At 43.2% G+C, this 14,846-nt stretch overlaps 2 protein-coding genes across 5 annotated transcripts in view; one reads left to right on the forward strand and one right to left on the reverse strand.

The window, feature by feature from the left end:
* ERP44 (endoplasmic reticulum protein 44) overlaps positions 1-5,536 on the forward strand; it is a 115,552-nt gene extending 110,016 nt beyond the window's left edge. The window contains exons 8-12 of the mRNA XM_085851007.1: positions 1,878-1,994; positions 2,111-2,222; positions 2,812-2,953; positions 3,512-3,620; positions 4,461-5,536. Coding sequence (XP_085707133.1) covers positions 1,878-1,994; positions 2,111-2,222; positions 2,812-2,953; positions 3,512-3,620; positions 4,461-4,559 — 579 coding nt within the window. The 3' untranslated portion in view covers positions 4,560-5,536. The remainder of the gene's footprint in view (positions 1-1,877; positions 1,995-2,110; positions 2,223-2,811; positions 2,954-3,511; positions 3,621-4,460) is intronic.
* Positions 5,537-6,783: 1,247 nt separating this feature from the next.
* Positions 6,784-14,846, reverse strand: part of LOC147013789 (syntaxin-17-like) — a 93,360-nt gene continuing 85,297 nt past the window's right edge. For all 4 annotated transcript variants that reach the window (XM_085851013.1, XM_085851012.1, XM_085851011.1 and 1 more), the window contains one exon: positions 6,784-7,480. In XM_085851013.1, the coding sequence (XP_085707139.1) occupies positions 7,310-7,480 (171 nt within the window). In that variant the 3' untranslated portion in view covers positions 6,784-7,309. The remainder of the gene's footprint in view (positions 7,481-14,846) is intronic.

Raw genomic sequence — 14,846 nt, forward strand, 5'->3', positions numbered from 1 at the left:
TGCCAATGTGAGGGATGACAGATGGTACGGCAGAGGGTGGAGTCATCAACAAAGATATAAAGAGGATTTTCCAGAGAGTTGGAGAGATCATTGATGAAAACCAGAAAAAGAACAGGGCCCAGAACGCTGCCTTGAGGAACTCCAGCCTGGACAGGAAGAGGGGATGAGAGAACTCCATGAAGGGCCACACGTTGGCTGCGACAGGAGAGGAAGTCTGTGAGCCATGAGTGGAGATGGCCTTGGATGCCATAGGAGGAGAGTTTGGTGAGCAGGGCATGGTGCCAGACCGTGTCAAAAGCACGTGATATGTCTAGGGATATGGCTCTGATTTTATGTCCGGCATTGAGGACCTCCATCCATTGTTGGGAGAGCAGAATCAACATATCCAGGGTAGAGTGACCTGGTCTGAACCCAAACTGATGATTGGAAATCAGGCCATTGGAGAAGAGGAAGGATTTAATGTCTGAAGTGATGATGGATTCCATAACCTTGCTGATGATTTTGAGAAGGCTGATTGGTCTGTAGTTTTAGGGATCTGTCTTTGCACCTTTTTTATGCAGGTCGGTAACGTTTGCTGATTTCCCAGCAGATGGCAGATGACCTTGAGCAAATGAGAGGGTGAATGTAACAGAGAGAGGGTGAGCAAGAGCAGCTGAGCAGGTTTTTAGGACATGTGGGCTGATGCCGTCTGCACCGGTTGCAGAATCTGAGTCGAGGTTTGATAGCAAGCTCTCCACCTTGTCAGGATAAAAGGACACAGAGTCCAGGAACAGCTGGGTAAGGTGGGTACAGACAACGATGGGTTTGGGACAAGATTTAGAAGCAAACACGGAGTTTAGGCATTCAGCCTTCTCACGTCCATTGTCAGCTGCGTGGCCATTTTAGGTAAGGGAGGGGATTGAGGGGGAACATGCAACAGAAACAGACTTAACTAGACACTACCAGGATTTGGAGGAGGGAGACAGGTTTGAGAGTTCAGACTTTAGATGAGAAAGATGTTGTTTTCAGTGTACCTTGACGGGAGGAAGGTGATGACAACTGAGAGTTGATGAGGTGGTGGACAAATCAACACATCATTTGGGATCTGAATCTGTGGTTGTAACGCAGCGTGAAATGCTCAAGTGCGAACAGTGAACAGGTTGACTGAGTTTGTTTGTATTTTAAATTATGGGATAGTTTGGGGTCCAGTTTCGTTTTGGAGCCATTTTATTGAGTGATCACATGCCAGGTTTTAGAATAATCAGTTGCCCTGTTATACAGAATGACCAAGCAAGTATGATGGAGGACGAGGGGTTGAGATATATAGAAGGGTGGGGGAAGAAACCAGCCAAGTTCACAATACAGAGATACTCCACATAATGTAGTTGTGGCAGATGAGTGCCCACTACTCTGTATGCATGGTTCGCAGGATTGAAGTTTTATACAGGAATCAGATGTTCTTTTTTGCTTGGGAGGGTTGTTGGACTAACAGGATGGCCGAGTACCTCGAGGTGCACACACTCGCCTCTTCAGTGGTTAGCCTGGGTTTGAATCCCGATCCAGCTATAAACGGCCATCCTGGTGTATCACGGGCATGGCAAGGCATCAATGTGTGTGCCATCGTTGGTGGACGTTAAAGTTCCCACGGTGTTCTTCGCGAACAGTAGATGAGCTATCACCGGCACCCTGAACAAATTACAAATCCCTCCCCTAACCAGCAGAGAGGGGATTGTATTGGTGGCACAGCCACACCCTCAGCCAACAATGCTACCCTGCAGCCCTGTGCTTCTTACAAACAAACAAAGAAGATGAGGACTGTTAAGATAGAATGTCCGGTTTATATTGACAGTGAGGTATGCATGTTTTGAAGATTATAGAGTTATTTGTTTTGGTTTCAGGAAAAGAATCCAGACATGGTCTTCCTTGGAACACTCAAAAACTTTGATTTGCTCCTCGCATGGACCCAGGACAAATGTGTTCCATTGGTCCGTGAGATCACGTTTGAAAATGGAGAGGCAAGTATTCTTGTGACCATCACTCCTTGTTCTTCCCCAAATCACTTTCATCCTCCAAGAGCCCGAAATGGAGAATGATTGATTGCTTTATTGATTGATTGGTGTGCTCTTTGCAGGAGCTGACAGAGGAGGGTCTGCCTTTCCTCATCCTCTTCCACAATAAGGATGATGAGGAGACACTGCAGAGGTTCCAGCAAGAGGTGGCTCGCCAGCTCATCGGCGAGAAAGGTAATCAGACATTTTTCTGACAGTTAAAGAAAAAGACAAAATGTAAGGAACCCACGAGTCCATTGAAAATGACAAAGGTCTTTCAGGCTCCTTCGAAAATTTCAAGAATGTTAACATGATGTAGCTTACTGATGAGATGGTGACCTTTTAAAATTATGATCGACCAATGTTTATGTGGCTCTTGTCCAATTGTCTTCCTCTGCTTTGTTCTCTCGTCTGTCTTTGTCCGCAGTTTATCATCTTGTCTGTCGGCCCCTTGACTGTATATGCTCCGTGTTTCCTCTTTTTCCATCGAAAGACCTCTGACCATGCCATCTAGTTCTTCAACTGATGCTTGATGATTTTTTTTATTTTTATAAAACGGCTCTTGAGATGTTGAACGCCATTGAGACGCCTGGAAATAAAAAGTGTCAAAATCAATGAATAAAGCAATGACCCCCAATTGCACTTACTTGGACAAGGTATAAGCTGTGCAAGACCAGTGGCTGTTTTGAAATGGCTCACCACTGACTGCCAACACTACAGATCTCAAAAGGAATGGTCCCGTTTGTAGGTAGTCCTAAGGATCTCATAATGCACCCAATCGCAGGCTCCATAAACTTCCTGCACGCAAACTGCGAGAAGTTCCGACACCCGCTGCAGCACATAAACAAGACACCGAAGGACTGCCCGGTCATCGCCATCGACAGCTTCAAGCACATGTACATCTTCCCCAATGTGGATGAGCTCAGGTGAGTTGTTTTTTGTAGCACATCATGATGAAGCCTCAGGTTTTACTGACTAAATGTAGAGCCTAATTCGTCTGGGGCAATGATTGCTTTACCCCTCCTCGTCATTGGTATCAACTGGACAAAGATCGAGAGTTACAAGCTGAGATACGATCAGTCATTCATTTGGTACTTTTTTTGTATTGATGTGAAAAAAGGTTTGGTCGTGCTTGTCACGTTTCTCTAATATTTCCCACGTGGTCTTCCAGAAACTCACTCCAAGTGGAGATTTTTTGTTTTTGTGAAGTTTGAAGTTGGTGCTGTCTCTAGCCCACCATAGGTAATAAAGGCATTTGTATGTCTTCCAGCATCGTTAGGGTAGGCTGCAGCAGCCTTTGGTCAGGCAGTAAAGAGGTAAAAATTCAGAGTGCAGATTAGGCCTTCCTTTGGAATATTTTACGATCGAGTTAATAAATTATATTCAGAAGCAAAAACAAAGCGCATTAGTGCTGCATTGTGTTGCTCATATCTCCATTTGTGTTTTTTGTTTCCTAAGTGAGCCACCCCTTTCCATTTCAATAGTATTCCTGGAAAACTGCGGCAGTTTGTGCTCGACCTGCATTCTGGGAAGCTGCACAGGGAATTCCATCACGGGCCAGATCCTACCCTGATTAGCAACATTGAACACAAGGTTTCTTGACTTCTCTCCATTTAATGGCACTTTGCTCGTCTGTTTGTTCTTTTTATCTTGCCAAAACAAAGTTTTTGCAAGATATGTTAGTCAGCTTATATGTTTTTTTTTGTTTGTTTGTTTGTCTGTAATCACGTATAAAAAATTCTGCAGAGCACAGTTATCATTGGAAATTTTTGTAACTTCGCATATCAGAGGCCTATAGGAGGTCCCTTTCAGTGCACAAAATTTTGAAGGTCAAGGTCAAATGTCAAAGTCACTTTGTCGCAAATCAGGGGAGTTGACGAAACCATTATTTTTTGAGTAATTTTGATCGGATCATCTTCAAACTTCATGGGAATATAGTTCATGGTCTGGCGCTCAGCTGATTAATTTTTGGTGGCGATTGGCCTTGACCTTCATGGTTAGCGCCTGAGGTCAAACATATTTGACCCCAAGGTCAAATTTTCAAGTTTTAGGAACCATATCGTGTAGTACCTCAAATTGAACACCTCGATGAGTGCTTTCTAGATATGTCAAGCTTAAGACATTATGACGTCATTTGGTGACGTTATGAGGCAAAAGCATATTTTTCATGGTTACTCTGTAGAACGATTCTCATCGGAATCTCTCGTAGGCAGATATTCCTCAAGGAGTCGCTCCTGGTGGATAGCAGCTCTGTTCACCTCAGTGTGACCTTAAAGAAGTCACACGTGGTCACCTTTTGGCAAGATACGGGTCACCCTGCGGGTGACATTGGTTTATTTTGTTTTTTTTCAATTGCGTCATCTACCGCCGCAGCACTTCATTTCTCCATAACCAAAGACAGGTTTGCGAGCAGAATTTCCCGAATGTGTGCAGGTGGAGGAACAGAGTCGACCCCCAGAGAGCTCATTCCAGAAACTCGCTCCAAGTGAATATCGCTACACCATCCTCAAGCGTGATAGAGATGAACTCTGATGGCCACAGTGGAGAGTGAGAGAGTGGGATTGTGGTGAAGGCGGAGCAAGGATTTTGGGCACGACCGCAGCCGGACTATCGGAAGGCATTTGGAAAAGCCCGTGACTGGTCTCAGACACGAGTGGCTCTATTTTTATTTTATTTTTTTTCCTCCTGAGGTTCTACGATTGGTCCTGTAAGTCCATCTTCGCTTTTATTTTTTGAAGAGTACAATATTGGGATAAACTTATATGAATGGAATTAGGTGCTTTCAGTCTCAGATAAAACACGATCCACATTGCTGTTAAGCTTTCTGTTTGACGTATCCTGGAAGATGACCGTAGCGTCTGACTAATCACTTTACTCTCAAACTTGCCTGTGCCCACCCAGTTTATACCTTTATCCTTTTTGTAAATTCAATCTTCCTTACACCCCACCCGCCACGCCACCAGGGTCGTTTCTTTATCGTTTGGTCGTCTCGTTTATTGGCCGTTGTAGAGGGGTCCTCTGGTGGAAAGTTAATTTGTAATTATTTTCGTTTCCATCAAACAATCCACTTTTAACAGCGCATGGAATGATTTCTGCATCAACATCTCTCGGAACCAATCGCTGGGCCACGCGTGCGGAGTTAGTCGAGTGCATCAAAAATACCGGATAAGAGAGAAAATTGGAAACAAGTGAAATTTCGTCGTCTCATAAATCTCTGTGCCACATGGACACTCGGCTGCAGTTTTGGATAACTGCGGGCCTACCGCAGAGCTCCTTATTTATTTTGCTAAATTCATTAAGACCACTCGACATGTAATGCCACAAAACAGATGAAAGAGCATATGATGGTATTTGTATTATTCCTTCCATGTACAGCTTTTGAACATATTTTCGAAAGTGGCCAAATGAGTATCTTCCCCACTCCAGCGCTACCCTTCCTGACCCAATTTATTTGTTTTTGTTTTGATCACATGACTCCTCTTGAATAAACGTTTATTTTAAGACTAACATTCACGTTGTCTTGAGCATTAGTTCTTGAGAACACAATTCAAACAGTTCTATACTACTTTATCTGTGTTTGCAGTTCTTTACCCCCTGGCGACATGTTAAATAAATAGTGTTCAAGTACTGTACCGGTAAAAGGTAATTTAGATTAGAAAGGGTCCGTGAGGATAAACAGCCTCATGAGCGAGACAGCATCTCAAATCTCAAGTTGTACAAGGGAAAGATGCTGTTACATTAGGGAAGTTGGGGGCAATAGTTAAATTATTTAAACTTTGGATACCGTGAATATTTGCACTTTGTTTTACAACATGAAGTGTTTAAGATAAGGAGTTGATGTAAAATGTTGCTCGTGTGGTAGGAGAGGCTTGTGCCTTCAGAAATAGCTAGTGTAAGATGCATTGTCTCGTCGATTTCCTCTGTGCGCCTCGCCAAATTCAGGCAGTGTGGTGTGGGGGACGTAACACCCCCTCCCTCTCCCCCACCAATAAAGATGGAAGGAACTAACTCTCAGCACCTGTCTGCCATCATGTGTGGGGCAGAGATTGGCAAAAGCCTCAGGTGGAAATTGGTGGAAGCTTGGGGCAGAGATTTGTGGCAACCCAAGTTTGTGGTTGGTTGAATGCCCCGCTACGATTGCAGGAAGTGAAAAGAGTGACACGGAGCCTCCTCACGCAGCCACCACACCCCTCCTCCTCCTCCTCCTCCTCCTCCTCCTCCTCCTCACCCAGCTACCTCCTCCAAGTCCAGCTGCCACGCCCCCTCCCCTCCCCACCTTAACCGTCGTGCAGCCTCGTCCAGCCGCCATACCTTCTTTAAGCTCATTTGATTGCATGGTTGGCTTTTACACTGAGGCATAACCCATCACCATTGCCCAAGCATCATAAGTGATTGTTTGTTTAGCACCAAATGGGAGAAAGCATGACTGCTTGTAGTCTCACCTCTAAACTTTTAGTTTGTTTAATAAATTAATTTCCTAAGGAACAGCATGCGCCTCATGTCTGCCGCCATTTTGTCGAATGAACAGTCGGTTCATTTGGAGTCTCTGAAGGGTTACATTATTGGCTTGCAGTAGCTGCTCTTAAGAAAAGGTTTATATCGGCTATCAATGGGCAAAACCCAGCGTGGGGGGGGCAGTTGCCATCAGGGATGTAATGGTCCTTTTGGACTACTGCCATGCACGTAACAATGTAATGACATCTTCCTTATAAATTAGATGAGTTCAAAAACAAAAATCAAGCACAAGAGAAGGCCATGACTGCAAAATATGTTTAATATAGTCCAACTACTTTAATATATCCTTTTGGTTTGGTCTTTTGGGGGTGTACTGAAGTAGTTGGTAATCCCAATCATTCCATCACCTGAGTGGTTATTACCACGCATTTCCGGAATTGATTCACGAGATGTATCCAAATGGATGGACCCCATATGAGAGCATTGTGTCTTTTAACGTATCAAATCGGAGCTCGTTTGCTCAAGGCAGAAAAGTTTATAGTTTGTGGAGTTCCTTTAATTTGTCACTTTTATTTTGACATTTGGAAACTTAACTTTTGGCAATTTTGATTGATGTACAACTTCCAAAATACACTTTATCATGTGACAAAACCTGAGGCATTTTCTACTTTGCAAAGAGGAATCAAAGGATCACTTTCTACATCAGCATATCGAATCGTAAAATTGGTAACACCAGACTTGTATGCGTGCAAATCTATTTGAAGCATCATGCGCTGTGCCACCGTAACGGGGAAATGCAAACTCCATGCCCCCTTCGTTGGACTTCTTTATGCCCCTTTCCTTTGCTTCCATTTCTGCATGAGCTTTCCTCCCGTGAAACCGGCCAACCCGCCACTTAGCGCCGCTGCCACCACCGCCACCTTCAAACCTGTGAGCATGCCTAATGGTCCAGCGACGACACCCCCGATGACGGCCCCAGCCACTGGCCAAAGGGCAACCTGTAAGGGTGGTGAGGTCAAGCGGTAAGTTTGATGTTAGTACTTCACCTCGAATGTCGATTTTATTTTTTAATCTCTTAGCCGATTGTTAAGTTAAGTGAAATAATCAAAAGAAAACGTCTCACCGAATTTAAAGCAGGAGCTGAAATTTTGCTTCAAACGTTAATACCCTCTTTTATATAACCACACAAAAGGTGTTATTCATTGTACAAACTTTCATTGTTGTCCTTAAAGTGCCTTTTATTTCCCTGACATACGTCGTCAGGCGTTATAAGCTGTGATTTTGTGTTGGGGATACGGTATGTTTGCTGGCATTTACTTTGATTATTGTATGCGAGCTAATTTAAATATCCTGATAGATGTGCAATAATCGATAAAACCAGAGCAAAGTTCAATGAAAACCTTTAAACATTCTTTTTTGGTATTCAGGATATGAATTGCAATAAGAAAAGTGATTGTTTGTTTGTTTGTGAAACCTGAGACACGAGTACCAAGATGATGTATGTATGTATGTATGTATGTATGTATGGTATGAGGATGATAGGGATGTTGATTAGACTTTTAGGTTGTTTGAGCATTGATGGGCGATTGTGTACGGAGTGCGGTTGGTGGGGATCTCGTCAAGGGGTGATGTGTGGTTAATGTTGTATGTTTTTAACCAAGCCCATGCCCCCTCCCCTGAGGGGAAGAAGCAAGAAAAAAAAAATACAAAAACTTAAAACAAATAGATTTTTTTTTAAAAATTGCATTTTCTTCTTTGTATCTTGTTGATAAATTAGTATGGTGTTCGCGCAGGCATGATGGGCTGAATGGCCTCCACCTGTGTGATTTCCTTGTGTTGAGATCTCGTAACTGGGCACAGGTGACAAGATAGCCCCACAATAAGCATTATTTAACGGAGGTCGCGCGAAGCGAGGTCGAATCCATTTATTCCTTGTCCAGTAGGTGAAACGCTCTGCAACACATGCCTGCAGAAAATGGAGTTTTTTGGAACGCCGGCCACATTTTTCATCCAATAATCATGCAGATTTGTTTCAAAAAAAATTCTCCCTGTGTAGGTACGCCTATTTTGAAAGCGAATAACGGTGAAAAAGTGAGGGCCTTGGCTGACATTCCACAACATGGTCAAGGATGGTTGTGGACGTTTATTACGAGTAACATTTGTGCCAAAACCGACTAATATGAGAACATCCAGGTGTAAAGCTTGTGGGGAGTTAAGCGGGTACAAAGGGAATTAAATAAGGTGCGATATTGTGCAACGCATCACTTCACATGAAGAGAAAGCTCTTGTCAGAATATGAAGAATCTGCTACTTTATATGGACTCGTCGGGATGGCAATGCCTCATAAAATTGATGAGAACTGTGCAATTATTTTATGTCAAGTAACTTTGTAACAAGGTTCATCTGTACTCTGTCCCAAAATGAAAACATTTACAAGGATTATGAACATTGAGAAGGAATGAAATGGAGACATTTAGCTTCTTCATTGTGAGACTTTTCCAATACCACAAGAGTGATTTGTTTGTTGCACTCGTGATGTTTGAATGGTTTAACCAATCCGATAATGTGATGTATTTCTTCCCTTCGACCATTCGTGCGCACTCCGATTTAAGCCGCTGTCACACCTTGATGTTTTAGCCAGCGTATGGCAACGTATCAAAATGTATGTAAAACGCTGGCGTACGCTGAACTATTGATGTTTTTTCAGCTTTTGGCATATTCATAACGAGTTGGACGTATGCATAACGTATTAGTAACGTACACAGAACGGTTCGATAACATATACCAATGAATGTTTAGCGGGTTGTTGGTGTTCACAACCTATGCCCAACGATAGTCTAATGTATGCATAGCGCGGTAGCGTATCGCCGACGATCACGTGGCGTAGCCTATTAAAAGGCTGCCGCTCGACGATTCAAATCATAACCGCACGAGACATCGAAGTGTCAAGGCCCTGTCACACCTTTATGTTTGAAACAGCATATGCCAACGTATGAAAAAATTGCCGAATACGCTGGCACACGTCGAATACGTTATGGGTAAGTTTTGTATACATTAAGAGCACGCTGGCACACGTCGAATATGTTATGGGTGAGTTTTGTATACATTAAGAGCACGCTGGCATACGTCGTAGTACGCCGAGCACGTCGACAAATTTTAAGCATGCTCAAAATTTTTCGACGTATGCCAACGTATGACGCACACGTTCCGCATACGCTGGCCATAAGTTGTATGCACGTTATGCGATCATTGACACATGTCAACACACGTTACTTGTAAGTTACTCATAAGTCGAAACACGTCGAGGTAATGCTTAGCGTACCCGAAACTTATTTCTAACTTATGAGTAACATGCTTTGAACCTATGTGTAACGTATCTCCAACGCATATTGATGTATGTCGATGTATTTGACGTCTTCCGGACGACCACGGAACTTACTGAACGTGTTACTAACTTAGAGCTACCGTATAATGGCGTATTAGCAGCGTTTAGGGGAATTGGTACATAAAAATACCCCCGAGCAGGAGTGCCGGTCATCTCTGCCAGAGGTCGAAAGTAACTCTGTGCCAGACTGGAATAGGGGCACTTCATAAAGTATGTACGCTCTACTTCCGGGTTTCAAAACCACCCACCCCCCTCTGTATGCAGGCTTGTGACCACCCACCCACCCACTTCATACATCACTAATCGCTTGCAAAGCCAGTAGTTCCTTATCAACCGATGTTTGTAAGTCATGACAATGCAGTCCCTCGCGGTGTAATTTACCTTTTTCTTTTAATATCACAGCACGTCATTTGTGAAAATAAAAGTACAAATTGACATTCAAGACGATGTTAATGTCATAAATGAAAGTAAGTGTGCATATAAACTTGTATTCCATTGTTTTAGTTAAATCTGACAAAAGCTTCAAATGTAATATTTGTCTCGGAGAGTTCCGGTTCTTAATTTAATACTTTTATTTTTGTATGTACTTTATGAACGGCCCATACCGGGAATCAGAGCGAAGTTTGAAGGGCTATAAAATCGGAACGAGAGCATTTTTTTTTAAAAAATGGCTCGTGTTCTAGAATCTAGATAATAGTCGATAGTATCTGAATCACTAATAACATTTGATCTCTTGATAAATGAGGGAGGAGATACGATTTGAAATCGACGACTTTCGCATCTTTGACAGCCTCGTGACATTGACCTCGACCTTGAAAGTTATATCGTTGTGCACGTCTCATCGACCTCTATCCATTCCACTATTGGTTATTTGTCTCCACTCGGTTTGATTGTGGACTGACGGACGTACGGACAGACTTCGAGACTGTTATTATTATGTCATCTCTACTGAGATGATAGAGATGACCTAAAAATGGGGTTCACACAGGAGGAACCCATCAGTGTTAGACTCCATGGTGTTTTTTTCTTTTTCTTTTTTTTCTTCGGCATGACAGTGATGTTGACACTTCGATTTCTCGTGCGGTTATGATTTAAATCGTTGAGCAGAAGCCTATTAATTATATTAAATCATAACCGCACTAGAAATCGAAGTGTCAACATCACCATCATGCCGAAGAAAAAAAAAAAACCCATGGAGTCTGGGACACGACGTTAAACATTACCTCGACGTGTTTCGACTTATGAGTAACTTACAAGTAACATGTGTAGACATGTGTCAACGATCGCGTAACATGCCTACAACACGTTACTCATCGGTTAGAAATAAGTTTCGGGTATGCTAGACATTACCTCGACATATTTCGACTTATGAGTAACTTACAAGTAACGTGAGTCGACGATCGCATAACGTGCCTACAACTTATGGCCAGCATATGCGGAACGTGTGAGTCATACGCTGGCATACGTCAAAAAATTTTGAGCATGCTTAAAATTTGTCGACAAGTTCGGTGTACTACGACATATGCCAGCGTGCTTCAGCGTGCTCTTAACGTATACAAAACTTACCCATAACGAATTCGACGTGTTCCAGCGTTTTAGACAAATTTTTCATACGTCGGCATACGCTGGCTAAATCGTCAAGGTGTCAGCGGCTTTAGCAGGGCATGAGGTATGAAAACTTTGTGTGGCATCAACAGACGGTTGTGCTGCTACCCTGTGTGAGTTCAATATTTCTTGCATGTCTGCAATTGTCGATTCTCAGGTGTGAATGTGCACAAACGTCTCAGAAATGCTCCCTAATGTAACCAGCAAAGAGTTTGTAAACGAATATCGGTCAGGTAAGCATTTGCAAGATAGCTGTCGGACACCTGTCCTCTGGTCCTAACCAATTGATGACGAGCACTGTGGGCCTATGGGGTATATTCTGCTATATCAAGATTCATTGATTGATGGGATAGTTTGAGCATTAATTAGCATTTCTCTCAATTTTTCAAAAGTATCAATGGATGAAATTAATAGGATATTGATCGAAGCCTGCTAACTGCCATGGGAAGCGAGGAGAAACAGATGTGCTGCGTTACGCCTTCTTCAGAGCAGAACCTGATGAGTTAACGCCTGAAACGTCAGCTTCTCCTTTCTTTACAACCGCTAAAGGCGCTGTCACACCTTGAAGTTTTAGCCAGCAATGGCAACGTATAAAAATGTATGTAAAACGTTGGCGTACGCTGAAGTTTTGAGTTTTTTTTATTTTTTTTAAGTTTTGGTCGTATTCATAACGTGTTGGTCATATGCATAACATTCTAGTAATGGGCACAGAACGTTTTGTTGTCTTATAGATAACTTATCCCAACGAATGCTTAGCCTGTTGGCGGCGTTCACAACCTATGCCCAACGATAGTTTAACTTAGGCATAGCGCGCTGCACGTATCGCCGACGAACTCGTGGCGTAGCCTGTTAAAAAGCTGCTGCACACCAATTGAAATCATAACCGCCTGAAAATTGGAAGTGTCAACATCGCAGTCACACCTTAACGATTTAGCCAGCATATGCCGACCTATGAAAAATGTGTCTAAAACGCTGGCACACGTCAAATACGGTATGGGTAAGTTGTGTATACGTTAGGAACACGCTGAAAAACGAGGAAGTACACTGTCATATTCCGTGGTACTTCTAGTACGTCGTGAAATTTCAAGCATGCTGAAAATTTTACGACGTACGGCTCACAAGCTCCGCATACGTTGGCATAAGTTCTCTGCACGCTCCGCGATCATTGTCACACGTCGGACACACGTTACTTGTAAGTTACTCATAAGTCGAAACGCGTCGAGGTAATGTTCAGCATACCCAAAACTTAATTTTTAACCTATGAGTAACGTGCTTTGAACCTATGAGTCGCGTGCTTTGAACCTATGTGTAACGTATCGCAAACGCACATTGTCGTATGTAGACAAATTTGATTGACGTCTTCCAGACAACCACAGAACTTACTGAACGTGTTTCTAACTTACATCTACCGTATAATCGCGATTTGGCAGTGTTTAGGGGAATTGGTATGTACAAATGGGCTTCACAAGAGGAACCAGTCAGTGTTCCATACTCCATGTTGAGTAGATGTCAATGTCAGTAGTAGTTGTATTTGGTGAGCGTGTCAGTAGCAGTAGTCATAGTAGTAGGTGAACGTGATTGGGGAGGGTGTTGGTGATGATGGATCCTCGTTGCGTCCACGAATCGGAGACTACTTTGCACCATTGTTCGATGTTCTTTTCGGCTAATTTTTTTTTTCTCATTCCCACGATGAACTTTTTTTGTTTCAGTTTTTAAAGTATTCAAAACGACTTGGACAAATGCATAATGTACTAGTAATGAACACAGAACGCTTCGATAACTTATAGATAAGTTATACCAATGATTGATTAGCGTGTTTTAGGCGTCCACAACCTATGCCCAACGATAGTCTAACGTATGCATAGCGTGGCAGTGTATCGTCGACGATTACGTGAGGTTTTCTATTCATAGGCTGCAACTTCACTTTTAATAAATGCCTGTCACTCGCCTATTGTTTTTGGATTCTGGTGCTCGGCAATTGAAATCGCTTCCATTGAACGAGTCAAATTGCTTCCACTCGACTATTGAAATGATTTACACTGAACGATTTAAATAAATGGCTGTCATTCGCCTATTGTTTTTGGACGTTGGTGCTCGGCAATTGAAATCGTTTTCATTGAACGAGTTAAATCGCTTCCACAGCACTGCAGTCACGGCACCAACAGCAGCAGGCTCAGTGCCAGCCTCATGCCAGGCTCAAGCGGATCCCTGTAGAAGGTGTACTGCTTGGTTATCCTTGGACCCACTCTGGCTAGCAGCTCGTCGAACATCGCTGGGGGCATTCGCAGGAAGTTGATGAAGGATGCATGGTCCTCGTTCCGGAGTTCCACCATGAGCTGGCCATATATGTCGTAATGGCGTCGCCTCCCGATCCATGGTCTGACCCAGTTCCTTCTCCGTTCACGTCTTCTTTTCCCGGCTCTATTGGCACGCAACTGGTGCAGTGTCAACTCGATGAGGTCATGTGATGTTGGAGGACAGGTAGGTATTGTCGTCTCAGCCTTGCCGTATCTTCCATCTCTCGGAATGACATGGACATGTACTCACCACAAAGTCTAAAAAAAGACAGGTTCCTCCTGCCAAGCCCTTTTAATATACCAATTCCCAAAATCGCTGCTAATACGCCATTATACGGTATCTCTAAGTTAGAAACGCGTTCGGTAAGTTCTGTGGTCGTCCTGAAGACGTCAAATACGCCTACATACGTATTTGTGCGTAGGACATGCTTTACAAATAATTCCCAAGCACGTTACTCATAGGTTATAAATAAGTCACGGGTACCCTAAACATTACTTTGACGTGTTTCGACGTATGAGGAACTTTCAAGTAACGTGTTGCGAAGTGTGAACAACGTTCGTGTAGCGTGCTTACAAAACGTTACTCATAGGTTAGACATAAGTTTCGGGTACGCTAAACATTACCTCGACGTGTTTCGATTTATGAGTAACTTACAAGTAACGTGTGTCGACGCGTGTCAACGATCGCATAACGTGCCTACAACTTATGGCCAGCGTAGCGGAACGTGTGAGTCATACGCCGGCATACATCATAAAATTTCAAGCATGCAAAAATTTGAGGACAACCCAAAAGTACAACGTTTAAAGCCAGCGTACTACGACGTATGGCAGTGTTTTTTCAGCGTGCTCTTAACGTATACAAAACGTACCCAAAACGTATTCGACGTGTGCCAGCGTTTTAGACAAATTTTTCATAAATCGGCATACGCTGGCTAAATCGTCAAGGTGTGACAGCAGCTTAAGCATTGCTCGTACTCGGGCTATAACCTTTACAGTATGACGGGCCTTATTTCCTTGCACTGTATGTCTTTGTTGAAGCTCCTCCATGAGCTTTCCTAGCAGACACTTCTCGAGCCA

This window comes from Eptatretus burgeri, chromosome 13 (genome assembly GCF_056783735.1).
Source record: "Eptatretus burgeri isolate ZD-2024b chromosome 13, Ebu_testis_v1, whole genome shotgun sequence".
Classification (NCBI taxonomy): domain Eukaryota; kingdom Metazoa; phylum Chordata; class Myxini; order Myxiniformes; family Myxinidae; genus Eptatretus; species Eptatretus burgeri.